Genomic DNA, 26,971 nt, shown 5'->3' with positions numbered 1-26,971 from the left:
ACCTCACCGAGTATATCTCCCTGGCTTGTGCTTTCTTCACTCATCTGTGATTCTCGAAGTAGAGGGAGAAGGTAGGCACAATTCATCTCCGCAAGGACAAATCCACAATGAGGGAGGGTATCTTTGATTACTTTTAGGAAATATGTTTAATTTTCATTCAGCAAGCATTTACTGAGCCCTTACTATGTAGCAGGCACTGTGCCAGGCAGTAGAATGTGGCGTGAAACACAAGGTCTATTGGAGTTAGAGGAAGCCAACGCAGAAGTCCTTGATGACATCTAGGAGGGAACAAACTTGACCCACAAATTTATATATAAAGACAAATTGTGTTTACTGCTATCAAGGAAAAGCAGGGAATTGTAACGGGGGATCCTAACTTGGATTAGATGTCAGGAAAGGCCTTTCGAAGGAGGACCCATTTAATCTGAGGCCTAGAGGGTGAGCAGGAGTTAGCTGAGTTCCACATGTAGAGAGCCCAGGAGAGGGAGGGAGCCGAGGTCCGAGGAACTGAAAACACACGGCTGTGTGGCCCAAGTGTGGCTCAAGCCCAATAGCAAAGGTTATGACACACCTCGCTGGACTTTGCGTATAGACCATGGTGATGAGTAGGTATTTCATCCTCAGAAAAACAGGAAAGCCTGAGGGAATTAAAATAGAGGGTTCTGTCCTGAGAGGTGTAGCTCAGTGGATTGAGCGCCAGCCTGTGGACCTAGGGGTCGCTGATTCGATTCCCAGTCAGAACACATACCTGGGTTGTAGGCCAGGTCCCCAGTGGGGGGGCACGTGAGAGGCAACCACACATTGAGGTTTCTCTCCCTCTCTTTCTCCCTCCCTTTTAGGGAGAACCCTTTCTCCCTACAAAGTAAATAAAATCTTTTAAAAATTAAAATAAAATAAAATAGAAGGTTCTCTTTACAACTGAAAAAGCTCACTATTGCTGCTTATGGAAGATAATTGGATGAGAGAAAGCGTAGAATCAGGAAGACTACTTAGTGAAGGGGCCAAACTTTATGAAGGGAAGAATTAGAGCCCCCCTTAGTAACAAGATAGGATAATGGCTGAGCCTTGACTCAGATAAACAGCCCGTAAAAGCAGGGTCAGAGCTGAGGATAAGGGAGGAACTAATACCAAGAAAGACATATCAGGGTGCAGCCCCCATGCAGCTGGGCCAGAGTCGACAAGAATAAGGAGGAGGCATAGGGCAAGAACAATACGGATATGGGCAGACTAAGGGGAACAAGTTGACCCACACTAGAACAAACAATACCCCAAGATGATGGAAGAATTGTGACACCCCCAGTAACAATGTAGAAAAACCAAACAGCCAATAGCTAACCGCCACCTCTTGCCCTTGTATCCTGCTTGCTTGCTCTGCTTATAAAAATCCATGTAATCTAACAGCAGCGCGCCTTTTTCCTTTCGAGGGAAAGGTGGCCCCTGCGCAGGTAAAAACTTGGCCAAATAATAAAGAGTGTGTGATCAAACTCTAATTTCTGAGCTCATACTTGCGGGGATCGTAACACTTAGGAGACTACTGTAGTAGGTCCAGGGAGTGATAGTAGTTTGGGCCAGAAACGTGTCACAGAAGATGGAGAGAAGTGGATGGATTCAAGATACATCTGGAGGGAAAACCGGCCACACTTAGTGGTAGATTCAGTGGGGGCTAGTGGGAAAGGTGTTACTGAGGGAGAAAAAATGACAAGGATGATCCTGGGTTTCTGGTCTGAACATATGAACGGTGATATAAGGAATGCTGGGGTGGGGAGCAGTTAAGGGAACAGATACAGAATTTGTTTTTGGAAATGTTAAGTTTGAGATGTCTGTGAGTCTTAGAAGCAGAGATGTAGGAGGTTAGCTGTATAAGCTTGGGACTGAGAAAAGAGTCCTTGGTTGTAAGTAAAAATTTTGGCCTCAATGGAATATGCAATGGTGTGCTGAAGCTGGCTTGTGAGGGCTGATTGTTAATTTTTCATGAATTCTGTGAGCTGATTTTAAACACAGCCATTGTTGAAACTTAAATTGTGTATTAATGCATTGGGAGAAAAAACCCTAAAAATAATAATTCCAGCTATAATCTTTAAATCACCCTTGTAATATGTTATGGGTCCATTTTTGTTGGAATCGCTTAAACCGAAACAGTTGTCCCTGTTTTGGAGATTTTACAGTTAATGTAATTTTTTAAAAAGATTTTATTTATTTATTTTTAGAGACAGGGAAAGGGAGGGAGGGAGAAAAACATTGATTGGTTGCCTCTTGAGCGCCCCCTACCCAGAATCTGGTCTGCAGCCCAGGCATGTGCCCTGACTGGGAATTGAACCTGCCAACTTTAGGTTCGCAGGCCAGCACTCAGTCTACTGAGCCACACTAGCCAAGGCGTATGGTTAATTTAATTTACTTTTTTTCCTGGAAAAAATTATTTTCTTTCTTTTTTATGATTTATTCTATTACAGTTGTCCCATTTTTCCCTCTCTTGCCTCTCTCCACTCAGCCCACCCCTCTAGCCCACAGTCAATTCACTCTTCGTTGTCCGTGTCCATACATCATTCATACATGTTCTTTGACTAATGCCTTCCCCTACTTTCCACCGTTCCCCCCAACCCCCACCCCACCACACACAGATAGCAGTCTGTTCTATGTTTCCATGTCTCTGGCTCTATTTTCCTTTTCCTTTTTTTTTTTTCCTGGCAGAAATTATTTTCTTTTTTATTGTTTATTCTATTACAGTTGTCCCAATTTTTTTTTTTACAGTTAATTTTATAATTTTAATTTTGGCTACTGTTTGGAAAAGCTAGACTGTGTAGATATAAAGTAGAGTTTTTCTAAAACAAGTGTTTATTTTGTACTGAAAATACCGCTGTACTTGTTTTACACCATTTGTATGTATGTGGTGATATTAATCCTGAACTGTAAAATTCAGGAGTTAAAATTTGATGCTGTAATTCTTTTTTTTAAATAAAGATTTTATTTATTTATTTTTAGAGAGAGGGGAAGGGAGGGAGAAAGAGGGAGAGAAACATCAATGTGTGGCTGCCTCTTGAGCACTCCCCACCAGGGATCTGGCCCACAACCCAGGCATATGTCCTGACTGGGAATTGAACCAGCAACCCTCTGGTTCGCAGTCCAGTGTTCAGTCCACTGGACCACAGCAGCCAGCTCTGATGCTGTACTTCTAAAAAATTAAAATTAAATTGTATAAACATAACAAAGTACTCAAAACTCATCACTTTCTCATTATTTTATTACATTTTGGTATTAGTTTCCTAGAACTTCCATAACTAAATACTACATAGTTTAAACAGAAATTCATTTTCTCACAGTTCTGGAGGCAAGAAGTTTAAGAGCAAGGTCTCTGGTTTCTTCGGAGGCTCCTGTCCTTGGCTTGCAGATGGCTGCCTTTTTATGTCCTCACACAGCCTTTTTCTTTGTGCATGTGTACCCTGTGTCCAAATTTCCCCTTCTTATATGGACACCAGTCATGTTGGATTTGGGCCCTCTTAAATAGTCTTAACTTAATCATCTCTTTAAAGGCCCACTCTCCAAATACAGTCATTCTGAGGTTTGGGTGTGGTTTAGAGGTTCAACCCAGGAATTATAGGAAGACACAATTCAGCCTGTAATAATTTTACTATTATCTATGCTCTTGAAGTTATTTACCTCTATCATGTCTGTATGGTCATGTATGGAAACACCACATTATGAGTTGCTAGCTTGAAATCAGCCATGGTAGGAGTATTTACAGCATAGAAATAAGCAAATGCTAAAAATTAGGGCTTTATTTCTCCCTGGAGAGCCTATTAAACATTTACCAACACATCTCAGCTATAGATGTTATTTAATCTTTTGAGTATTATCTGAATGTGAAAAATGGGAAATGTGCACACATACCTTTTGTTGAAGTGTTGCCAACTATGGCTGGTAGAGACACAAAAGAAAATACAGGTATTATCAAGATGCTTTCCATTGAGTCACAAAAACTGACCAAATGGTATTAAAGGACATTTCATAAGGACATTTATTATTTCACATAAAAATAAATCCTGAGCTCGCAGGGAATTCTGGAAAAGAAGCTTGCTCTTATGAGAAAGCAGCAAAAAGGAACTCCGGCTTCAGTTGGGTCCTGGTTGTCACCTACAGTCATCACACGGCAGTGGGAAAGCTCAGGCATGGGAAAAGCAGTACTGTGGGCGGCAGTCCTGGAGGGCATAGTGGAGCAAAAGGATCAGCCCCCTTGAGGCTCAGCTCTAGCCCCCTGTCTCCAGTGGTATAATGGACACCTCCATATGGATGTTCCACTACCATTGCAATCTCAGTAAGTCTACAAGAAAGTGATCATTTTCCGCAGCTCTGAGTTCAAACCTCTCCATTCCATTCACTGCCAATACTATTTTTCCAGGAATCCTAGATTCAGCCAAACCTTGGATATATTCCTCTTCTCTATACCATGTGTCTTTTTACTTATGGAGCCCTGTTGATCTTTCCTCTCTAGCCCACCTTCTTACTTCAAGCCCTTATCATCCTCAGTTTCCCATTCTTTCTGCTTCAAGATTTTTCACCTTCAATGAATCATATACCATATATGTATTTAATCTGCATTTCTTATATGAGGACGGACCCACAAAAACCTGGAATTATCTTTTAGAGGGTGGGCCCCTTGTAGTACAGGCTTTCCCCCATTCAGTGAGTATTCTAGGAACCCATCTATATCAGTGTACCAGCTGGCGTTGTTGTGAGACACTGTGTTCCTCTTCAGTGAATTTTTTTTGAAGATTCAGTGCATCTGCCCATTTCATGATGGGTGATTTACGAATGCACCTGCTCACACCATGCTGCGTGTTTAGCAGTTTTTGACCAAAAAATGGCATGACCCCCATGCCCCACCCTCCCTAGACTCCTGATCTCACCTGAGCGACTTTTTTTGTTTCCCCAGATGAAAAAAGTCCTCAAAGGGAAATGTTTGCCAATGTGGAAGAGGTGAAATGAAAAATGGCAGAAGCGCTAAAAAGACATCAAAATCAACAAATTCAAAAACCGTTTTGAGCAGTGGAAAAAACACCTTGATAGCGTGTTGTATCAAATGCAGAGTATTTTGAAAGTGACTGAAAGTAAACATGTAAGAATATATACCCAATTTTTTAAAAAATTTATTTTAGAGAGAGAGAGGAAAGAGGGGGAGGCAGAGAGAGAGAAACATCACTTTGTTATTCTACTTATTGATGCATTCTCTGGTTGTCTCCTGTAAGTGCCCTGACTGAGGATTGAACCCACAGCCTTGGTGTATTGGGATGATGCTCCAATCAACTGAACTACCCAGCCAGGGCAATACCCAATTTTTTATAAATAAATTCTGAGTTTGTTTTTTTGTCTCCGCTCATATAGTTTAAGAACTTAGCATCTTAAGCTTTACTGAATTCTTTCACTTCTTTCTGTGGGATAGATAGACTATCTACTCTATTATTAGAAATAATAAGGTAGCAGGGTACATGATATATACAGAAAAATCAACAGCTAAAACAGTGAGGTACTAAAGCAGAAGTAGGTAGACATATATAGATCAATGGAAAATAATAGTTCAGAAACTGTGTGTGTGTGTGTGTGTGTGTGTGTAATGATAAAGATGGCATTTTAAATCAGTAGGGAAGAATGGGATTAATCAACAAATGGCGTTGAGGAGGATCAGCTCCCTTTTGGCAAAATGTTAAATCCCTACCTCACGTTATACACAAAAATTATTTCAGATGACTTTAAGACTAAAAACCATACAATGACATATTGTTCAGCAATTAAAAGAGATGAAGTACTGATATGGACTACAACATGAATGAATCTTAAAAACATTATGCCAAGAGAAAGAATCCAATCATAAAGGACCACATGTTGTATGGTTTCATTTAAATAAAGTGTACAAAAACAGGAAAATTTATAAAGACAGAAAGGGGATCAGTGGTTGCCAGGGGCAGGAGTGGAGGAAGGATTGAGACGTAGGGGCTAAGGGGTAGAGGGCTTCTTTTGGGGGTGATGAAAATGTTCTAAATTTAATTGTAGTGATGGTAGCACAATTCTGAACATACTAAAAGCCATTGAATTGTACACTTTAAGTGGGTGAATTTTATGCTGTGTTAGTTATATGTTAATAAAACTTTTTAAAAAACAACTCTGTTAAGAAGAAAAAGGGAAAAAGGAATGTCAGGCAATTGGCAGTTTCTGCCACAGTTAATATTCAAATCAAAAAGAGCGTCTACACATCAGTTTTAAAAATTAATGACATAGCAAGAACATGAGAAAGAATCTGAAAAGACAATTTGTAAAATAAATGCAAACAAATACAAGTACATGAACATAGAAAAAGAAACCTCACCAAAAATTAAAAATGCAAACTCAAATAATGACATTCTATTTTTTCAGCCTATTATGATTGGCAAAGGTAAGTACATATCCTCGAACCAGAAGTTGCATCTTCTAAGACTGTATCCTACAGAGCCGTGTTACTCAAAGTGTGGTCTGTGGACAAGCAGCGCTGGCATCACTTGGGGGGTCAGGAGCTCCATTTTAATCTGATCCTCAGGCAATTCCTATGCACATTACAATTTCAGAAGTACTGCTACAGAGTACTAATGCAGATTAGTAAGGATATATCTATGGGGATTTTTGTGGCAGCATTGTTTATAATGTGGGCGATTTTTAATGCTAATATCCATCAATAGGACACAGTTTAATAATTACCATATATCCGCATAATGGAAGGCTAGGTAACTGTAAAAAAGAAAGAGGTAGATCTGTGTTTAGTGATATGAGAGTTGTCCAAAATATATTTTTATAGATTTTTAAATAATGATTTTATTTATTTTTTTTAGAGGGGAAAGGAGGGAGAAAGAGTGGGAGAGGAATGTTGTTCAGTTGCCTCTCATATGTCCCCAACTGGCATGTGCCTGGACTGGGAATTAAACTGGCGACCTTTCGGTTCACAGGCTGGCACTCAGTCTACTGAGCCACACCATCCTGGGCCCAAAACATATTTTTAAATGACAGTAATCCAATCGATGAACAGTATGTATGATTGATACCACTTTTGTTTTTTAAACATCTTCATTAATAAATTAACTTCATTAAAAAAATGAGAGTGGTGCTGAAGGAGATCGTGGACTTTTATGTTCCTCTTATACACTTCTCTATTATTTGCTTTTATTTTAACTCTTACTTTTATAATCGAAGGAGATTCTATTTAGACCAGCTCCCGGGCGGAAGGGTGTTATCAAGGAGAATGGACTATCGACTCTCATTATAAAGTACAGCTTCAGTCCTTCAACAAAACACAAAATAATACCTCCAATTGCTCCTCACAGTTTGCAGGATAAAGTCCACATTCCTTAGTGTGATCCAGCTCTGTTTGCTGATTCTCCCTCACTCCCCTACGTACAGCTACTGTTCCAGTCAGCAGAATTACCTGCTTTCTTTGCACAGCCATTGAGCTCTTTCTCCTCCAGGCCTTACCAAAGGTGCTTCCTTTGTCTGGACTCAATGCTGCTGAATATATGATACTATGTATACCCATATTCTATCAGATTATCCCCTGGCACTAAGTAAAAGCTCTCTAAGTGTTGGGTGTCATTATTATGACCACTCATTGTATGAATTACTTGTTTACCTAACCCTGTCCCTGGACTGTAAGGCCCCTGCAAACAGGGACCGTGTTTTACTGGCGTTGAGTGCCCAGCAGGCACAGCCTGGCATGTAGTGCTTAACAAAAGTATTTTAAAACATATTTATCTGTGAACTATATTACCCAAGCTGGACAGGGCAGGAGGTAATATTTCCTGATTTCCAGCCCACCACATCTTCCATTGGACTACTTTGTAACACATGATTTCACAATTAATCACATGATATCTTACCTTGTTGCCTAATTGTTTTATTTATATTAGGTTCTACAAGATTGGTAATCTCCCCATTTCCCTAGGCAGGAATTGTATCATAATTATTAACCACCCTGGGTCTTAGTTTCCTCTTTCAAATATTCTCTCACAGGACAGGTGTGGAGATTAAATATCACTTATAAAGGCATCTCACATGATGTCCGGCACAAAATATTTGTTGCATCTCAACTTCTCTGTTTTTATCTCCTTCAACAAGTCACAGGCCTGCATACCAGGGTTTGGCTATATCAGTTCTTGTTGATTATTTATATAACAACGTTGTGTGAGGAGAATTTTAGTGGGCACATGCTGGATTTTCTCCTCAAAAGTTTTGCATCAAACCAGTCCAGGATATGAGGAGGAGTGAAATGCTCCCAAGCGGGGTTTAGGAATCTGTGCAGTGCTTTAGCATAGATTAGGCTCATACTCTACCCCTGGCAGTTGGTATAGTTAAGCCTATTTCACAGATGAGAAAGTGGAGTCTTAGGTAAATTGCTAGTAAACTACAGATTTGTCAGGACTCCAACTCAGGTCTTGCTGGGCTTGGGCTTCTTGCATTCCAAAGGTCTATCTGAAAATAACGAACGGACAGGACCTGCCGGGGGAGGTGAGGAAGTGGGGGGGGGGGGCGGGAACTAACCTTGGTATTTTTTCTGCTCTTTCCCGGCCTTTTGCTTCAGGGAATGTGTCTCTTTTGAATTCACAGTACTTTTCCTCGAGGATCTCCGGTCCCTTTAAGGTCTCAGGTAAAGAAATGAACAGCCCCGCCCCCTCGCCCTACCCTTCTCAGGTTCTAAGCCCTGCCCCCTGTTTTGTACCCTCAGCCAATTAACGCTCCTCGTCCGGGCTCCTGGGTTTGAAAAAATGAGTTTGGAACCTGTCAACTACTGATCCCATTCAGTTACTGACGGCTCTCCTCTCAACGGCTGTCCACTGCGGACGTCCAGTGCTCCGCCCTCCGTTGCCATAACCACAGTACACAGCACCTCCTTCGCCCTTCCCCCTCTTCCAAAACAATCCCACACCTGCGGCCAAGACCCTCTCCAGAACTGCTTGTAACTGAACGGAATAAGAGTCTGCGCCCTTCTGCGAAGGAGGATCGGGTGGGAGGAGTGGAGACTACGTCAGGCTGCTGTCCCCTTCCCCGTGGGGACAGCGAAATGGGGCTAAGCAGGATGGGCGAGTTAGAAGAAATGAATGGGGCAGGGGTTAGGGATGAAAGGCAAGGGGAGAGATCGGGAAGGGAGGTGGGAAGAACTGGGAAGGGGGAGTCCAGGAAGCAGGGAGACGAAGCTGCTGGAGGAGAGCTGGAGCCGCTGTGAAGGGCAGGAAAGGCCTCAGGGGTCTGGAAAGGCATCCTGAAAAGAAAGGGGCCCTTGGTGGGAAGCGTGGAGGTTGGGAATCAAGATGAGATGTTCCTAGGGGTGAGGAAAGAAGCATAGCTGGGAAGAGATGAGAGGTGACAGAAGGGGTAATACTCCCGTCCCTGTCAATGGAGGTGAGGGAGCGGAGGGTGGGCTGACGCTGAGACCACCTTCTTTCTCAGGACCAGGGCCTGGCTTGATCAGACTCCAGAGCCTTCAGCAGGGAAGAAAGATGTCCGATGAAGAGGATCTGGAAGATTTTGAGCTAGACCAGGATGATCTGGAAAGGGAAGACGATGAGAAGGAGACGGAAGAGGGGGAGGATGAGAGGAAAGAGGAGGAAGCCTTGTCTGAGGAAGTGAGAGCACAGAAATGAAGGGGTCCCAGGGCTAAGGATGGGGTTGGGCTGGAAAGGGGTGCCTGACTCCACTTCCTTCAGCAGTGGATGCCCACCCCGCTCACGGAGGACATGATGAAGGAAGGGCTTTCTTTGCTCTGTAAGACTGGTAATGGACTGGCCCATGCTTATGCCAAGCTGGAGGTTAAAGAGAGGTGCGTTTGGGGAGGGATGCAGGAGAGGGCTGAGGTTGTGGGGCCCAGCCTCCTTTCTCATCCTCATTCCTGGGTGTTTTGGCTGAAAGTTTGGATCTCTCTCATCCTGGCCCCATGGGAGGGAAGGATAGAATTTACTTTTCAGGAGCTCTGAGACTCCCTGTGTCGGGGCTGGCCGAGGGACTGGAGGCTGGGAGATGGGATGTGGGGCTTCCTGCTGGACTCCCTCATTTGACCTTCAGAGTGTAAGGTCTCAGCCCTTCACAGACACAAGGTCCTCGCCTACTAGTAAGAACCCCCCTACCTTCTCTTCTCCCCCTCACCTCTCCTATCTGTCACCCGTTTCTCTCCCCATGATAAGCCACCTCCATGTTGCCTCCTGCTTTAGCACTTCTGTCAGCCCTTGCTGGGTTCTCACCTTAACTGTGGCCTCTGCCATCTCCTAGAGATCTGACAGACATCTCCTTGCTGCGCTCCTACATCCATCTGCGCTATGTGGATGTTTCTGAGAACCATCTGACAGACTTGTCTCCACTCAATCACCTCACTCACCTGCTCTGGCTCAAGGCTGATGGCAACCGGCTGCGGAGTGCCCGGCTGAACGAACTGCCCTACCTGCAGATTGCCAGTTTTGCCTATAACCAGATCACTGACACGGAGGGCATCTCTCATCCTCATCTGGGCATCCTGAATCTCAAAGGTAGGCCCTTAGGATGGGCTACACAGATTCTTTCCTTCCTAGCCTGGGGCTGACAGAGGTGGGCAATGTGGTCCTTGGCTGTGCCACACAGCAATTTACATTCATTCAGCTATTCATTCAGACACATTATGATTCATTATGGCAGTTGTATGTACTGGAGAAAGAAATGAACAAAACGTAGTCCTATTCTCTTGCAGCTTACAATCCAGGTGGGGGTGACAGACAAAGAACACAATTAAGTAAATTTATATGCTAAGTTAAAAGGAGATATGTGCTATGGAAAGAATAGATCAGGGTAAAAGAAATGAGTGGGCAGGCACAGGTGACAATTTCAAACAGGTGGGCAAGCATCATTGAAAAGCTGATATTTGAGCAAAGCCTTGTGGAAGGTGTTAAATCTGGACCTGTCTCTTCTCATATTCACCTGACATTAGAGAGAAGGATGCAGAGTCTCCCAAAACTCAGGCTCTGCTGCTAAACATTTTGGAGTGGCCATTTGAGCTCTTGACACCCTCCTGCTCCTTAGGGAACAATATCAACATGGTGACAGGTCTGGACCCCCAAAAACTGATGAGTCTGCACACACTGGAGCTTCGAGGGAACCAACTGGAAAGTACACTGGGAATCAACCTTCCTAAGCTGAAGAACCTCTTCCTGGTAGCTCACTGGGTCAGCGGGTGGTTGGTGCAGGGAAGAGGGCATGGCACTAGCGTGGGGCCTGGATGCCTGGCTTCTAGTAGGCTCAGCTACGAACTCTATGATCATAATGATAATTGGTATAATTTATTGAGCCCTTACTTGATGCCAGATGCTGTGGCAATGCAAAGTTAAAACAGACGAGCTGCTGATCACCTACCAGGGCTGATAATACATAATACAGGGTAATACAGAAATTGTTTTGCATAATGTGCCATAACTTAGGTACAGGCATTAGGCTAAGGAGGCCATTTAAATGTTTAATCATTTAGATCCTTGAGCTTCCTCCTTCCAGGATGTTGCTGAAGTCATTTCTCCTCAGTAGAGCAGTGAGGCTCTTAGACCTGGGCAGGGGTGGGGGGGATTTGTTGAAGCATGACCTCCTTAATCAGAGGTGGCTTTAATGGATGAGCAGTCAGTAGGGGGTTACTGCTGACCTTTCTCTGGACTGGCAGCTTCTTCTTTTCGATTTCTTTATTTGCATTACCGACCTCTACCTCCTTCCACTCCCCTCCCACACCCCTCCCTATTGATCTCTTAGACTTCCTCTTTAACTGTATCTCTTTCATTGCATCTCTTTCCAACTTTTCTTCCTTCCTCATCCCTCTCTCCCCTCCCAATGTGTCTATTGTATCCTGGAGTCTAGGCGCAGAACCTGTTGAAGAAGGTGGAAGGCTTAGAGAACCTAAGTAATCTCACTACCTTGCACCTTCGAGACAACCAGATTGAAACTCTGAGTGGCTTCTCCAAGGAAATGAAATCACTGCAGTACCTCAACGTGAGGTATGCACCCCCTCCAGGCCCCACCTTGCTCCTACCCCTGAGCAGGAGCAGCTTTTGACCCTGACTCCAGAACACCCTGCATTCTCCCTTGGCCCCAATCCCCCAATCCTAGCCCACTCCAAGAGTCCCACCTCATCCTCCATCCTGATCCTCATCCCTCCTTTCCTTACTTTCCTCTGTGTTCAGTCCTAATTGCACACTGAGATCTTTATAGTCTGAGACCCCCAATCCTTATGCATTCAATCCATGGTTATTGAGAATGTGCTATGTACCAGGCCTTGTGCTGTGCTTCAGGAATATTGAAAGGAATCAAAGATGGTCCCTGTTCTCAAGGGACTCAGTCTGGCTCCAACTCTATTTTTGCGGGCCTCTCCCTTATAAAAGTTTCTACTCTACTTATCCTTCTTCTGGATCCTAATTACCTTCCCATTTCCTGCCTCTCTTATCCTGAGCCCCACCTCTAAGTCCCCCTTACTGATAAAAAACCAAAACAAAACAGAACACAAAATGTGCTGAGATGTGAGCAGAGAAAAATATTTGAAAGGAAATCTCTAGATAGAAAAGCATTAGGGATCAGGGGCATTTTCTTTCAGCCACTCTTGTGTGATGGAAGATTTTATGTGTGTTGATTAAGCAAAGATGTAAGGGAACTGTCTCCTTAGTCAACAGGGCCCCAGTCAAGGCTGGCAATGGAAACAGAATCTCCAAGTTGATGGAGAGGTGGTGTCATCTTGAACCCCAACTCCAACCTTAATTCGTGGAGCAATCTCTTGCTAATTAGCTCTGCCACATTGGTCTGGTAGGGTGGAGAGACTTCTGTTTTCCTGTTAATAGTCTAAACAGGGATAGTGGACCCTTCCTTCTCAGTGACTGTTCACTAGGGACGCTTGGAAGTAAGTGCAGTGGAGACGCGTTGTCTCACTGGCTAGGAGGTGCTTCTGGGGCCAAAGATGCTAAACTTCCTGCAATGCACAGGACAGGAAAGTGCACGCAGTGCTCCCAGTGAGAAACACGGCATGAGGTTCAGTGCCTCCACTTAAATAAGGTGGAAATATTTAAACCTGATTTTTTAAAGGCTTGGAGCAAAAACACAAAAATAAACACAGAATACTGTATAATGAGGCATATTAGGAACTTGTTCCTAATGAAACTTGTTCATCAGCCTGGGAGGTCCCAGTCTATCCCTACCTCTTGGTTCCGTTCAGCGGGGAACTGATATAGCACCCACCACCTTGAGCTTCAATCCCAGTTCCTTCTCCACTGGCCCATGTCCTATCTTCCAACCTCTGATTAGGTGTCATTGACACAGAAGATTTTCCCCTCGCTCCCTAACTACAAGACAGGGCTGTGACCTAGGTTGGCTGCTCCAAAAGGATAAATATGACACATTACAGAAAAAGAATATGGTACTTAGGGATTCCTTGAAGGGCAGAAGCAGGGCAGGAGTGGAGCTGGACAGCACCTCTGCAGCAAGTCGGGCCATGCTAAGCAGGCCAATCGATAGAGGCAGTGTTTCTAGGGAAAGTGGAGCCCACAGAAGATTCCCCTAGAGACCCCATTCCTAGCAGCTGGCCTCCAAAATCCAGTGAACCCTTCCTGACGGTACTGGCAGGGGCAATATGATAACCAACCTGCGGGAGCTTGCCAAGCTTCGGGACCTGCCCAAACTTCGGGCCTTGGTGCTGCTGGACAACCCATGTACAGATGAGAATGACTACCGCCAGGAAGCCCTGGTGCAGATGCCACAACTGGAACGTCTGGACAAGGAGTTCTTCGAGGAAGAGGATCGGGCTGAGGCCAATGAGATGCGCCAGAGGATGAAGGAGGAGCAGGAGGCTGAGCCTGAGCACTATGAGGAACTGGAGCAGCCACAGATGTAGAAGCAGTCCTTCTAGCCTTCAAGGATAGTAAGGAAGCTGGCAGGGAGGCAGGGAGGCAGGAAGAGGAGGTCAAGGGCCTGGTATATAGGCGGAGAGAGGAGTTGCTATAGGAGGAGATGGGTGAGGAAGGGAAAAGGCAAGGAGAAGGGAAAAGGGTGTCTCGCAGCGAGGAGGAAGAACCAGCAGGACCTAAGAGAAGCTGAGAAAAGGCTTAGGAGATACATCAGAGAATAAGGGAAAATAATTGGGGTGGCAGACAGAGATGCTGGTGTGGGGCGGGCAGCCAAACCTGACCTAGAGTGAAGATCAGCTGGAAAAGGCCAGGTCTAGGGCAAGATAGTGGTGGTGGGAGAGAGGTGGTCGGTGGCATATGAGGGATGCAGCTGAGCCTAGCAGAGAAGGCAGAAGAGAAAGATCCTGCACTAAAAATATGAAGCTGAAAATAACAGGACAGGGACTGGGGGAAGACAGGAGGGCAGGGTGAGGCAGAAAGAGACTGCGGAGATGAGCCCAGGAAAGTATAGCAGCTGGACACTTGAGATGGGGGCAGAGGCAGCAGTGAGAACGCAGTAGGGTCCAGAGAGTTTACTTCCGTCCTCTTCTTCCAGGGGATCAAAGATACTGGCCCCAAGACCTGCGAGAGCTGCGTTAGCAGTGGTCATCCCCGCGCACATCCTAATCCAAGACAGAGCACACCTTCTCTCGCCCTCGACCTGGGGATTTGTCACCGCCTGCGGCCCAGGCCCGGCGGGCACCTAGGCAGCAGGGGTGGGAGGGCCTGAGCTCTGCCCGAGCCTAGTAGCCGGCATCCTTCAGGCCGGTCTGGTGGGAGCCAAGCCTGGACGGGCCCAAGGGATGCGGGGAGAGTTGGCTGCAGAGGGGCTGCGGAGGCGGGCTAGGGTGTCAAGAACAGCTCTGTTTTCGAATAAAGAGACATTTTGATACTCTTGGGCCAGACCGGGTTTATGAGATACGGAGTCTGTCTCGGGCTTTCCTGGCCGTGGAGGCCTCGGGACGCAGATTCCTCGGTAAGGCTGTGCCAATTATCTCCCAAGGGGGTCGAGGCGTGGGCAGGAGCTCGCGAGGGCGCCGGGAGAGGCAGGCTCTGGTTCGCCCCCAGCCCTCCCCCAACACCTCCGCCGGCCCTCCACCCGCGCTCCGACGTGCGCCTCCACCCGCGGCTCCTGACTCATCGGGGGCTCCGGGTCACATGCGCCCGCCCGGCCCTATCCGCGCCTCCCCCGCCCGCCGCCCGCCGCCCGCCCGGGAGCCGCAGTCGCCGCCGCCACTCCCGCTCTCTCTGCGCCGCCGCCACTGCCGCCGCCGCCGCCGCTAGAGTCTGCAGCCCCGAGGTGAAGCCCCGGTCGGGCCCCTTCACCCCTCCGGCCCAGCCCCTGGCCGCCACGCCCCCGCCCCGCGCCCTGGGCCCGCGTGCAGCTCTCCCCCGGGCGCTGCGCACCAGCTGTCAGCGCGTCTCCCCCGCGCCCGCCTTCCCCGCCTTCCCAGACCGCTCCTCTCGGGTTCTGGCTGCCGCCCCCTCCCCATTTGGGCGCCAGCCCTGCACCCGGGCCTTCCCTTCTCCCCGCGCCCCGCTTCGCCTCGGGTTCCATCGACATGAAGTTCGGGGTCGCTCCCGGCTGTGCGTTTTGATCCTGGCACGTCCTCCTTGATTTGCATCTGGGGAGATGGCTTCCCCCACCCCTCCGCAGCGTCCCCGGACTCCTCCGGAGCGCCCCTCTCCCACTCCCCGCAACGTCGCCCCTCCCGGGGCGGCTGGAGGACGGGCCCAGCCCTGCCGCCCCCTCCTCCCTTTCCGCGGCAGCCCCCAGGGACGGCGCGCCTTTCCCAGGATCCTCTCCCCAGACTTCTTTACTGTGCATCTGTGGGGAGAGGGGCTGGGACCTTGGCGTGGGGGCTGGGTGTTGAGTTGGGTGGAATGGGGGCCCTGCAGGAAAGGCGTCGGTGTTTAGACTACTCATCCTCTTCTTGGCTCCGAGGAGAAAGGCAAACCTGGCAGCCATTCTGCTCAGAGGAGATCTGGGGGAACCCCACCAGCTGGCTGCCGAAGCTGCTGAGGGGATGAGGGAACCCCTTCCCGGCCCCTCTACTTCTCACTGCGGTGTCCCCCCGACCTCAGTGTTGGCTCTAACCCCGCCTCCCACTGCAGTGGCCTCCCCCTCCTCACTGCATTAGCCTTCTCTCCCCATGGGAGGGGTTGGGGGAACCCCTTCTACAGCCTCTACAGCCTTTACGGCCGGCGGCGGCAACCTGCTCCTCCCCACCCCCTACCCACTGCAGTAACCTCTTTCCCATCCTTCCTAGCCTCTGGCCCCTCCCATTGATCTCAGGCTCCACCCCTCTAAGCCTCTTACCTTTCTCCTCACTTCCTTCCACCCAAGGAGATCCCAGCCATCATGTCGATAGAGAAGATCTGGGCACGGGAGATCTTGGACTCCCGTGGAAACCCCACGGTGGAGGTGGATCTCTACACTGCCAGAGGTACTGAGAGGGCCTGGACCAAAACACAGTCCCTCAACGCCCACCGCAACCCCACACCCCAGTGCTGGGTTTGCCCTGGCCAGGGATGGGGAGTTTCCTTGATTTCCAGCAGGGATGGGGTGCTGCGCCAGGCTCATAGCCTGGATTGCGGGGGTTGGATCCCGTTGTCCAGGAGAGCTAGGATACGCAGGCCTCCGTGCTCTAGTTTAGCGCATGATGCATGCTCTGCCTTTGCATGTTTGTCGATGCACCTGTGTGTGCGTGCGCATGAATAGGTAACTTCAGTTGACCTCAGTGGGGTGAATAAGGAGGCCTTTGCTTGTGAATCTGCCTTTGTGTGTGTGTGTGTGTGTGTGTGTGTGTGTGTGTGTCAGGGAGCATTGTGTGTGTCTTAGGGAGAAGTATGTGTCTTTGTGTGTATGAGGGAGTAGTTGTGTATTAGGGAACTATGTGCATGTGTGTGTTAGGGAGCAGTGCAGTATTAGGGAGCAACGTGTGTAGTGTGTATTAGAGAATAGTTGTGTATTGGAAGCTGCATGTGTGTGCATGCGTGTGTTAGGAAGCAGTATATGTGTGTGTGTTGGGGAGCAGTGTGTGTCTGTATGTGTGTGTATTAGGGAGTAGTGTATGTGTGTGTATTAGGGAGTAGTTGTGTATTAGGGAGCTGTGGGTGTGTTAGGAAGCAGTATGTCTGTATGTGTGTGTATTAGGGAGCAGTTTGTGTCTATGAGGGAGTAGTTGTGTATTAGGGAGCTGCGTATGTTTATTGGGGAGCAGCGTGTGTTTGTTAGTGAGCAGTTTGTGTCTGTGAGGGAGTAGTTGTGTATTTGGGAGCTGTGTGTGTCTGTATGTGTGTGTATTAGGGAGCAGTGTGGGGAGAAGGCTGGATGTGGCATGCCGGAGTTTAGACCTGGAGTGCTAAAGGGACCCCTGGTCCCCGTAGTGTCTTTCGCTCTTCTTCCTTACTCCATGTTCCCCTCCCAGGTCTTTTCAGGGCTGCGGTACCCAGTGGAGCCTCCACTGGGATCTATGAGGCCTTGGAGCTAAGGGATGGGGACAAACAGCGTTACTTAGGCAAAGGTGAGGCCCTCTCTCTTTTCCAAGCTCTCTCACCCCTCAGCTTCACACTCCTACCTCACACCAGTCCCCAAGCCTCTGCTTGCACCCCTTCTACCCCTTTTCCCTCCTCGCCCTTCTGACCTGCCCCAGCCTGGCCTCTTTGCCTCTTCCTAGGTGTCCTGAAGGCAGTGGACCACATCAACACCACCATCGCGCCAGCCCTCATCAGCTCAGTGAGGCTCACTCTTTGCTCGGGGTGGCAGAACCAGGGTCCTGGAAGGAATCCTGGGTCAGGGGAGGAGGAAGAGGAGGGAGGAAGGCCCACCCCTTGGGAATCATGGTTACCAAGGGAAGGGCGGGAAGATGACCCCTTACTGCCCTCTGCTCCCATGGGGGCTTAGGTCCCCTGATCCAGATGGGCCACTGTCACAGGAACTTGGCTGGACCCTGGCGGATGTGAGCCTGTGTGAAGGGGGCCCTGTGTCTTAGCGCCCAGCTCCATTCTGGCCCCGGGTGATTGATGGTGGCTCTGCCCACAGGGTCTCTCCGTAGTGGAGCAGGAGAAGCTGGACAACCTGATGTTGGAGTTGGATGGGACTGAGAACAAGTGTAAGCGGGGGCTGGGGAAAAAGTGGGGAGGCTGAGGGCGGGCATGTGTGGAGCAGACAGAGAGCTGAAGGGGCAAGTGCAGTGGGGGCTTCTTGAGGAAGGACTTCTTCCATCCTCCCCCCAAAATCAGAAGAAGATGAGTTTAACTGCAGTGGCGGGGAGAGTAACATTAGGCAGAGGAAACACTCTGCAGCATAAAGAGAAGGGAGTTGCCAGGAGACAGCCTGGTCTTGGGGTGTTTAGAAATATGTGCAGTTCTCTGCCCTTTCCTGTCACCTTCTCCCCACCTGCCCTATTTCAGGAGAGCATGGATGAGATATTGCAGGAGAGGAGGGAGGAAGGGGTCTCCTTCACTGGCTCCTTTGCGGAGTATAGGTGGAGGCAAGAGCTAGAGGGGGAAGGGGACATTTTTGCTCAGTGCCTTTCTCTGTAATCTCCCAGCCAAGTTTGGGGCCAATGCCATCCTGGGTGTGTCCCTGGCCGTGTGTAAGGCAGGGGCAGCTGAGCGGGAATTGCCCCTATATCGCCACATTGCTCAGCTGGCTGGGAACTCAGACCTCATCCTGCCTGTGCCGGTGAGCACCGTGCCATGTCTGTGCCTCTCCCAGGGGTGGGGGCTGGGGGAGCATGAAACCTTGTGAAGGCTAATGGAATGCAAGGGAATTGGAGCAACTAAAGAGAAAGGATGGGGACATGAGGCTGAGAGTCTGGGAAGCTGGGGGAAGTTTGGGGTCTTGGGCGAATATTCCTGGGGTGGAAAGGAAAATGCTCAGTGACTTTTCTGTCCTGTGGCTCCCAGGCCTTCAATGTGATCAATGGTGGCTCTCATGCTGGCAACAAGCTGGCCATGCAGGAGTTTATGATCCTTCCAGTGGGTGCCGAGAGCTTTCGTGATGCCATGCGACTTGGCGCGGAGGTCTACCACACCCTAAAAGGGGTCATCAAGGACAAGTACGGCAAGGATGCCACCAATGTGGGAGATGAGGGTGGCTTTGCCCCCAATATCCTGGAGAACAGTGAAGGTGAGACCAGGAGCCCCGCTCCCAGCTCCAGACCATTGGGAGGGGCCACACACTTCGCCAAGCCCTGAGGAGTGAGGGTGGATGGTCTTTGACTCCTGCTAGAGTTCAGAGGTGCCACTTCTTGGAGTGGCTTCCAGAGAGTCTGCCAAATTCACGTGCAGGCCTAGGAGAACAGTCCTCACCTGCCCAGCCAGGTTCGTTGGCAAGTGTAAGTTCTCACTGGAGCTTCTGGGAGAGCAGGAAGGTGATCTAGGTCCCCTGTGGGATCCACCGGAACCTTTAACTCCATAGGGTTCTCCGTTTGATGAGACCCACCAAACCGCAGGTAATCTATTTCAAATCTATCCCATTCTTATCTTGACTTCTTAGGCCTTGATGATCCCTAACTTTTCTCTGCTCTGGGAGAAACTGCTTAGTGAATAGGAACAATGACCTGTAGTGGCTAACTGCCTGCATTTGAATCTTGACTTGAAAACGTACTGGCTGGTGATCTTCCTTATTTTCTCCATGCTTTGTCTTTCCTATCTGTAACATGGGAATACTCGTAACAGTATCTACTTCATAGCACTATTGTGGAGATTAAATGAGATCATACATGTGAAGTACTTAGGTGACATACTTAGACCTCAACAAATGACAGCTATTAAAGAAACATTGTCATTAACAAGTCCATCCTCTGCCTCCCTGGAAGGTGGCCTGCTGTTTCCAGAGCCGGAATAACCCAACGAGAACCTTAGCCAGACTTCTCCACAGCGAGTCCTCTGCCACTGCCCTTCATTTCTTCCTTTCCCTCATTCCTCTCTGTGTGCCCTTCCTGCTCATAACCTCACTGGGTTTCGTCTCCAGCCTTGGAACTGGTGAAGGAAGCCATTGACAAGGCTGGCTACACGGAAAAGATCGTCATCGGCATGGATGTCGCCGCCTCAGAGTTCTATCGCGACGGCAAATATGACTTGGATTTCAAGTCTCCTGCTGACCCTTCCCGCTACATCACTGGGGACCAGCTGGGGTCCCTCTACCAGGACTTTGTCAGGGACTATCCTGGTGAGAGCAAGGCGGGGTGTGGGAGAGAGGGCGGGGGAGGGCAGGCGGCCAGCAGGGATGTGCTGGGCCAACTCTGGACCCTATGGGGTGCTGATTCAGGTGCCAGGCGGAGGGGTCCTAAGAACCAGGGATGGGATGAAGAAGCCTCCTGCAGAGCCTACGCTTTGTATGTAGTGTAAGCGTGCAGGTGCCGGTGGTGAATCTGTTCCATCTGCTTTGGGCCCTGACTAAAGTCATGGGCTCTGAAGCTCCTGGGGTCATGCGGAAGGCTTTGGAAGAGACTAGGAATGCTGAGAGGGTGACTGGACCTGACAGGGAACAAGCACATTTCAGTATTTTTGATGGATAAAATTGTGGATGCTAGATGGAGCTGGCAGTGATATGTGAACAGAAGGCTGATGAGGAAGTGAATTATCCTTCAGGTCTACTAAAGGCTCTAGATATAAGTTGCTGACTGAAGGATTTTGGTTAGTAATGAGGAAGGGCTACCTAGTTGTAAAAATAGGAAAATGCAGATAGGTTGTGAGGAAGATTCTGAACCTTTGTTTTTTGAAAGGTTTATAAGTGAATCAAGGTAAGAATCAGGGCAGGCTTATTTAGGGACAGGGGAAGCAAGATGGGCAGGCTCAGTTAGCCGGGGGATCTGGCCATTTCAGGGCGTCATGCCTGCCTGGTGCAGAGCCGCTCCCCCTCTCCCTGCAGTGGTCTCCATTGAGGACCCCTTCGACCAGGATGATTGGGCCGCCTGGTCAAAGTTCACAGCCAATGTAGGCATACAGATTGTGGGCGATGACCTGACAGTGACCAATCCGAAGCGGATCGAGCGGGCAGTGGAAGAAAAGGCCTGCAACTGCCTGCTGCTCAAGGTCAACCAGATCGGTTCGGTCACTGAAGCCATCCAAGCGTGAGTGCCTCCTGGTTCTCTCCTGCTCAGCCCCTGTTTCTCAGGGCCCCTCTTGCAAGGGATCTAAGCCTAATCCTGTCCATAGAGGCTGAAGAGAACAGGGAACCTGGAGTCACGTTCATAGCCCTCAGCTCTGCTCTTTCCGCCACTGCTTCTCTGCTCCCTGCCCAGACAGCTTCCCTCCAGAGATTTCTTTTTTTTCAAGAGAGGGGCTGGGCCCAAGCCTCTTCATTTCATTTATTTATTTATTTGTTTATTTTTAGAGAGCAGGGAAGGGAGGGAGAAAGAGAGGGAAAGAAACTTCAGTGTGTGAGAGGTGCATCGATTGGTTATCTCTTGTCCCCCAACCGGGGACCTGGCCACAACCCAGGCGTGTGCCCTGACTGAGACTCGAACAGATGACCTTTCAGTTCTCAGGCCAGCGCTCAGTCCGCTGAGCCACACTCGCCAGGGCCAGATATTTCTTCACACAGATCGATGTTGGGGCTGGGAGGAGAGTGCCCAGTGTGAGGGGCTGGAGGTCAGTGCTGACCTATGGATGCAGGTGCAAGCTGGCCCAGGAGAATGGCTGGGGGGTCATGGTGAGCCATCGCTCAGGAGAGACTGAGGACACGTTCATCGCGGACCTGGTGGTGGGGCTGTGCACAGGTCAGGTGAGTGCAAAGGAGAGCTTTGTGCAGTTGGTGCGTTCTAGGCTCAGGTGGGCCTCTCTTTCCAGGTGTTTGAGGGTGTCAGGGGAACTTCAAGGGAGTATAAGTTTCCTTTCAAGCAACGAAGGGGCAGCCACTGAGCTCCTTATCTTTCTGGATGTTTCAGATCAAGACTGGTGCCCCGTGCCGTTCTGAGCGTCTGGCTAAGTACAACCAGCTCATGAGGTGAGGGAACCTGGGGAACGGAAACCCAGGGCTCGGGGGTAAAAGCTGTTTGCTCACCTTTCCATCTCCAGTTCCCTGGCCAGCAGACATCCAGAAAAGACTGAAGGGTGGGTTGACCGATGGCCTGATGGTGACTCCTATAGGTCACATGGGAAAACCAGGGATGCCCACACTTGGGCCAGGACATGGGAGCAGGTGGTCTGAGGTGCCTAGAGACTGAGGGCCTCCTGGAAATGCTTACTTGACATGTCCTTTCTGGCTCATCTCTCTCAGAATTGAGGAAGAGCTGGGAGATGAAGCTCGCTTCGCAGGACACAATTTCCGCAATCCCAGTGTGCTGTGAGCCCTCTACTTGCCTGGAGACTTGGACCGCCCCCCCCCCCCCCCCCACCGTCCTGGAACCCCTTCCTGTCCTGCTCTGTGATATTTCACCTCAGACACCCCGGCTGACCTGCTGCACTGCTCCTGGGCTTGACCCGCTTTCCCGCTCTGGGTTCCACGCTCTTCACTTCTTCCTTCCCGCTCTCTCTCCTCAAAGACTGGCCACAGGACTGAGGATCAAAAGGGGGTCCATGGAAGGATGACCAGGGTCTGTGATGGGAGCATCAGGGTTGGTCGCTGAGATGTTTAGAGAGGGGCCATGTGTCACTTGTGCTTTGTGTTGGTTCCATGTGTTTTCCATGTTGCATATGAGCCAGGCACTGCATGGTGCTGAGGTGGAGGGAGGTGCTGGCTGCTGGTCATGCCTGGCCTAAGGTTTTACTATGTTATTTATTTATTTATTTATTTATTTATTCATTTATTCATTCATTCATCCTATTAATTAATTAATCATTCCCTCATAACTCCAGGGCTAAAAACTGGCCTGACTGGAGGTGGGAGCACTAGTGTCTGTATTTCATGTGGCTGTAGATCCCGAGATGGCCTGGGATGGGAAGTCTTGCTGGAATGCTAAGGGTAACGGACAAGGGCCCTGCTGCGCTCCTTTGTGTGCGCCAACCCTTCGCTGACACCTGGTGGGGCCAGAGGTGGGGCTGTGCACCTGGGGGCTCTTCCCCAGAGCTCTTCCCAGCTCTTCCTTCCCTGTTCTTCCTCCAGCTGCACCAGAGCAATGTCTCACTCCCTGTGCCATGTTCCACAATTGCCACCGCCTCTGTGGCACTGAAACAAGCACCGCCATTAAAAAGTCTGAATCACAGTGCATTATTGTGTCGGAGGAGTCTTACTATAGTCCACATGAGGGGGGAGAGGATGGAGCACCAGGAAGGCAGTTGGAGAAACTGGAGAGCAGAGCTGGGGAGGGCACACGCACAGGTGGAGGACAACAATGAGAACACAGATGGCAAGATGATGACATTGCCTGCCCCGCCGCGGCCAGGTGAGGTTCAGCTTGCCTCTGCCTTCTCAGCGGCATGCTTGGCCCCAGGACCCAGGTGAATTAGGAGTTCTTACCTTGGTGCAAGAACTCCTAAAATTATAAACCGTGTTGTGTTTATGTGTGCTTTGAGGGAAAGGTGTCCAAAGTGTTTTCAGATTCCCAAAGGGCCTTGACCAAAGAAGGGATGGCGCTGTGAACTAGAGCAGCTCCCATACCAGGCTTCTCCCAAACCAACTCCTGTCTCTTCTGAGATGGAACAGCATTGCGTGGCTGTCACTCCCTGCAAGGTGGGAAACCAGGGACAGAGAATGGTACTAGGGGTTGTAGAGGAGGGCCTGAGGAAGTAGCCCTCCAGTAAACTGAAGATTCAGGACCTGAACTACTCAACAGGCTCCCCTCCCCACAGTTGGCTCAGCCTTCGAGGAGGGTGCCAGTGTGCGGCTGGAGACACACTACAGCTCTTCAGCTCCAGTGGAGCCCCAGAATTGAGATGGGAACCCAGAAACCCACGAGGGGGGTCTACCCGCTTCGGTGCTTTGCATTCTAGGGGCTGTGGGAAGCTGTGGCCACTAGAGGGAGTCAAGGTCTGCAGGACACCATACTGGAGCCCGGCTAAAGGCGGTGGGAGGGATTTCAAGGTTGTTCCCTTTGTGGGCCTCCCACTCTGTTTCTGCTTGGAGTTCTGGTCCTGGGCTCCCTCTGCCATCCTACCCAGCTCCAGGACTAGAAGAAGATTCCAGGTCTGCTTGGGAAGGACCTATTTCTCTGTCCTGTCCTTCCTGTATTGATGACACCTCCTCCATTTTCAGTTCAAAGAACTTCTTGCCCTGCCCTCAGTGCCTCTTCATTTCGGTGCTTCAGTACAGGCATCTCATCTTTCCCTTCTCTCCTGGCACCTTTTCTGCTTCCTTTGGGGCGCACTGTATTTTTCTCCATACCTCTTGGTTTTCTCTAGGGTACCTTATATTCATCTTTTTTAGGAACTCCTGGACTGACCAGGCCTATTCTGGTTGGAGGCACATTTCCTAACCTCTGCCCTTTTCTCCCTCCTTACGAAGTCACCTTCTCTGGCAGCCATGCTCCTCCCTCCACCACCACCACCCAGGTACTGGGTGGATTGGGTTACAGCTAGTTCTGCCAGGGCTTCCTAGGCCCTTCTCTCCACTTTCCCTTTGTGCCGTTGCCTGGAGACCAGTGGGTGGTGGGGGGCTGGGGCCAGAGGTGGTGGTGGTGGTGGTGGTGGGGTGTGTGTGATGCTTCCTGAAGCTGAACTGTCAGCCTGGCCCTCAGGTAGGAGAGGAATTGGAAAGGGTAGGCCCTGGCTTTTCTTCTGACTCTCCCATCTTCTGTTCTTACCTATGCCTACATTTTTCTTTTGGGCTCAGATATGTCATCATCCTAATCCATCTCTTAGTAGTGAAAAACAAAAAACCAAAACCCAAAAACCAGTGACAGTAAAAAAAAAACCAACCCCAAACCTGGAAGGGAGTTGGAAAGGGGCTGGGCCAGGGCCCAGCAGGAGACTGAAATGAGAAGGGGGGAGAGGAGGAGGGGGGGGAGAGAGAGAGAGAGAGAGAGAGAGAGAGAGAAATGTAATAGGGAGGGGAATGAGGGGGTAGGAGGAGTCTCGGGGCAGAGTTGGGAGGTGGGGACTAGGAGCAGGAGCTATCCTAGGACACTGGGATGGGGGAGGGCTTTGTGGGGTGGGGGGAGATAGGGGGCTGGCCTGGTCTCTTGAAGGCCCTAAAGAATAAGGAATGTGGGCAAGGGGTGGTAAAGTGCCAACCAACTCAAGAGATTAGAGAGTGGTGACTCCTTCCTAGGCCAAGGAAGCCTTCTTGTTCAGGGTCCCCAGAGCTTTAGAATCTTTTTAGAGCTTTTGGGTATTTCTAGAACTTGGCTGAGCCAGGCCCAAGGAAATCTGAGGCAAAATCTTCCGAGCTGCTACAGACCCAACCTCCTTCCTTTCCAGAAGGTTGGGGGGATACTGCCATTCAGGGTCCACCCTTGGCCTCTGGCTGTCCTGGCCTCACACATACCCTACCCCACCCCCACCCCAAATCTGGAGAGCTATTAGGGCTCCCAATCCAGACTCCAGCTCCAGCTCTTCCTATTTCCCAGCCTGCCTCCCTCCCATTCTCTGGCCTTCCCACTCTCCGCTGCCAAAAACCAACCAGTGTCTTGGCGTCCTTTGTCCTGGGAGATGCTGCTGTTTAGTGTGGGGCCAGGGAGCCAGCCCAGAAGACCCTGGTGGTGGGCTGCTGGGGTGCTGGCTTCAGGGCTGAGGACTGGGGGCGGCTGGCCGACTGAGCGTCAGAGGCTGCCGGGGGGAGCAGTGGGAGAAGGAGGAGCCTTAGGCCTGTGGCGGGACTCCTCTGTCTTGGAATGATTGGGGTTGGGGAACCAGGGCACCTAGGGATTTGGTTATGTTTTGAGCCTAATCCCCACCTCACCACTTCCCTGAGGCCCAAATCCCCATCAGTGACGACTTCAGAGGAGACCACCAGACAGAGGGCCTGAGAATGGTGCCCCACTCCTATAAGTTAATCTTCCCCTACACTGGAGCTTGCCCTCCCCCATTTCTATCATTTCCTTCTCCTGCTTTCCCTTCCCCTCTTGTCTTCTGCATCACGGACCTTCCCCCTTCCATATTGCCACCAAAGACCGTGATTATCTTACGTTTCCTGCCAATCTTCCTTACCCATCCCCAACCCCTCCACACCCACTCCATTCTGACTAGCTTGTCTTACCTATCAAAATCCTCCTCAGCTTTCTTGAAAACCCCCCACCTCCAGAGCCCTGCTATCCCTGTGTCTTCCACCCCAGTCCTACCCAGAACCCCAGGACCCCTAGAAAATGCACCTGGCCCCACCCCTGTCATTCCTTCTAAAGATTCCTCACGCTTTCCTTTCTCCCAGCTGACATCTCTGAACTGGTCTCTCTCCAGCTTACCTTCATCATCCCCAAATTCTTATATTTCCTATTCTTTTCCCAGCACGAGGCACCCTCAAATTCTACTGTCTTCCAGAAACCTCAGCCTCCTAAATATGTCTCCATTTTTTTTCAGTTTCTTCCCTTTCTTACGACCCCAAACTTCCATCCCATTCTGTCATAACTGCCTCCCAACCTTCTCCCCCCACATGCCTGCCACAGACGCTGTCACCCAAGCTTCCTTCATCTCCTATCACACACCTCATTGCCCCGAAAGCCCCCATGCAGCTCCGTCCTCCCAATCTCACCCCATTGCCCCCATCTCTGCCCCATACCCACAACCTCCCACCCCACCTCTGCCATAGACCCCTTTGCCCTCAAACTTCTGCCTCCTCCACACCTACCCTTATAGCCCACAGCCCCTCCCGTCGTAGCCCTCTCCCGTGCCAGGCCCGCGGGCTCCCCGCGTTCCGCCGCGGCGAACCCCTCCCCGCGCCCCGGGCCCCTCGGCCTCGGCCTCGGCCAACTCGCACAGCGCCTCCCCCTCCAATCCCCCTCCCCCTCGCGGCTCGCCTGGCGCTCCCTCCCTCGCGTCTCCCTCCTGGCCCCTCGCTCCCCGTTCCTCAGCGCTCCCTCCTTCTCCCTCTTCCTCCCTTCTCCCATCCCCCTCTCCTAAGCTCCCTCCCTTCGCCGGCCGCTTTCCTGTGCGAGTCGCCGGACGCGCAGCCCAGCCCGCCCGCAGCCCCGCGCCGGGCCGGGACCGGG

The 26,971-nt window shown here is 50.0% G+C and overlaps 2 protein-coding genes across 2 annotated transcripts; both read left to right on the top strand.

Moving 5' to 3' along the window:
* Positions 1-9,454: 9,454 nt before the first annotated feature.
* LRRC23 (leucine rich repeat containing 23) lies at positions 9,455-14,046 on the top strand. The gene is made up of 6 exons (XM_054590972.1): positions 9,455-9,632; positions 9,717-9,826; positions 10,273-10,526; positions 11,053-11,183; positions 11,869-12,005; positions 13,618-14,046. The coding sequence occupies exons 1-6, from the start codon at positions 9,507-9,509 to the stop codon at positions 13,883-13,885; spliced, it is 1,026 nt and encodes a 341-aa protein (XP_054446947.1). The 5' UTR covers positions 9,455-9,506; the 3' UTR covers positions 13,886-14,046.
* A 1,104-nt stretch (positions 14,047-15,150) lies between these two features.
* Positions 15,151-22,289, top strand: ENO2 (enolase 2). The gene is made up of 12 exons (XM_054591479.1): positions 15,151-15,237; positions 16,285-16,384; positions 17,369-17,464; positions 17,618-17,676; positions 17,983-18,052; positions 18,494-18,627; positions 18,852-19,074; positions 19,921-20,118; positions 20,821-21,022; positions 21,567-21,675; positions 21,839-21,897; positions 22,171-22,289. Exons 2-12 carry the CDS (start codon positions 16,300-16,302, stop codon positions 22,238-22,240), a joined length of 1,305 nt encoding a protein of 434 aa, XP_054447454.1. The 5' UTR covers positions 15,151-15,237; positions 16,285-16,299; the 3' UTR covers positions 22,241-22,289.
* Positions 22,290-26,971: the final 4,682 nt, after the last annotated feature.

This window comes from Pteronotus mesoamericanus, unplaced genomic scaffold, assembly GCF_021234165.1.
Source record: "Pteronotus mesoamericanus isolate MK-2021 breed Mesoamerican mustached bat unplaced genomic scaffold, CSHL_Meso_final scaffold_21, whole genome shotgun sequence".
NCBI classification, from domain to species: Eukaryota; Metazoa; Chordata; class Mammalia; order Chiroptera; family Mormoopidae; genus Pteronotus; species Pteronotus mesoamericanus.
This window is presented reverse-complemented; position numbering and strand designations above follow the sequence as displayed.

Excerpts from the sequence above, each read along its gene's own strand:
- ENO2 (XM_054591479.1), top strand. The coding sequence starts at position 16,300 with ATGTCGATAGAGAAGATCTGGGCACGGGAGATCTTGGACTCCCGTGGA. Across the intron at positions 17,465-17,617 it reads ACAGCGTTACTTAGGCAAAG|GTGTCCTGAAGGCAGTGGAC; the intron begins GTGAGGCCCTCT and ends GCCTCTTCCTAG. Across the intron at positions 19,075-19,920 it reads TATCCTGGAGAACAGTGAAG|CCTTGGAACTGGTGAAGGAA; the intron begins GTGAGACCAGGA and ends TTTCGTCTCCAG.
- LRRC23 (XM_054590972.1), top strand. The coding sequence starts at position 9,507 with ATGTCCGATGAAGAGGATCTGGAAGATTTTGAGCTAGACCAGGATGAT. Across the intron at positions 9,633-9,716 it reads AGGAAGCCTTGTCTGAGGAA|TGGATGCCCACCCCGCTCAC; the intron begins GTGAGAGCACAG and ends TTCCTTCAGCAG. Across the intron at positions 11,184-11,868 it reads AGCTGAAGAACCTCTTCCTG|GCGCAGAACCTGTTGAAGAA; the intron begins GTAGCTCACTGG and ends CCTGGAGTCTAG.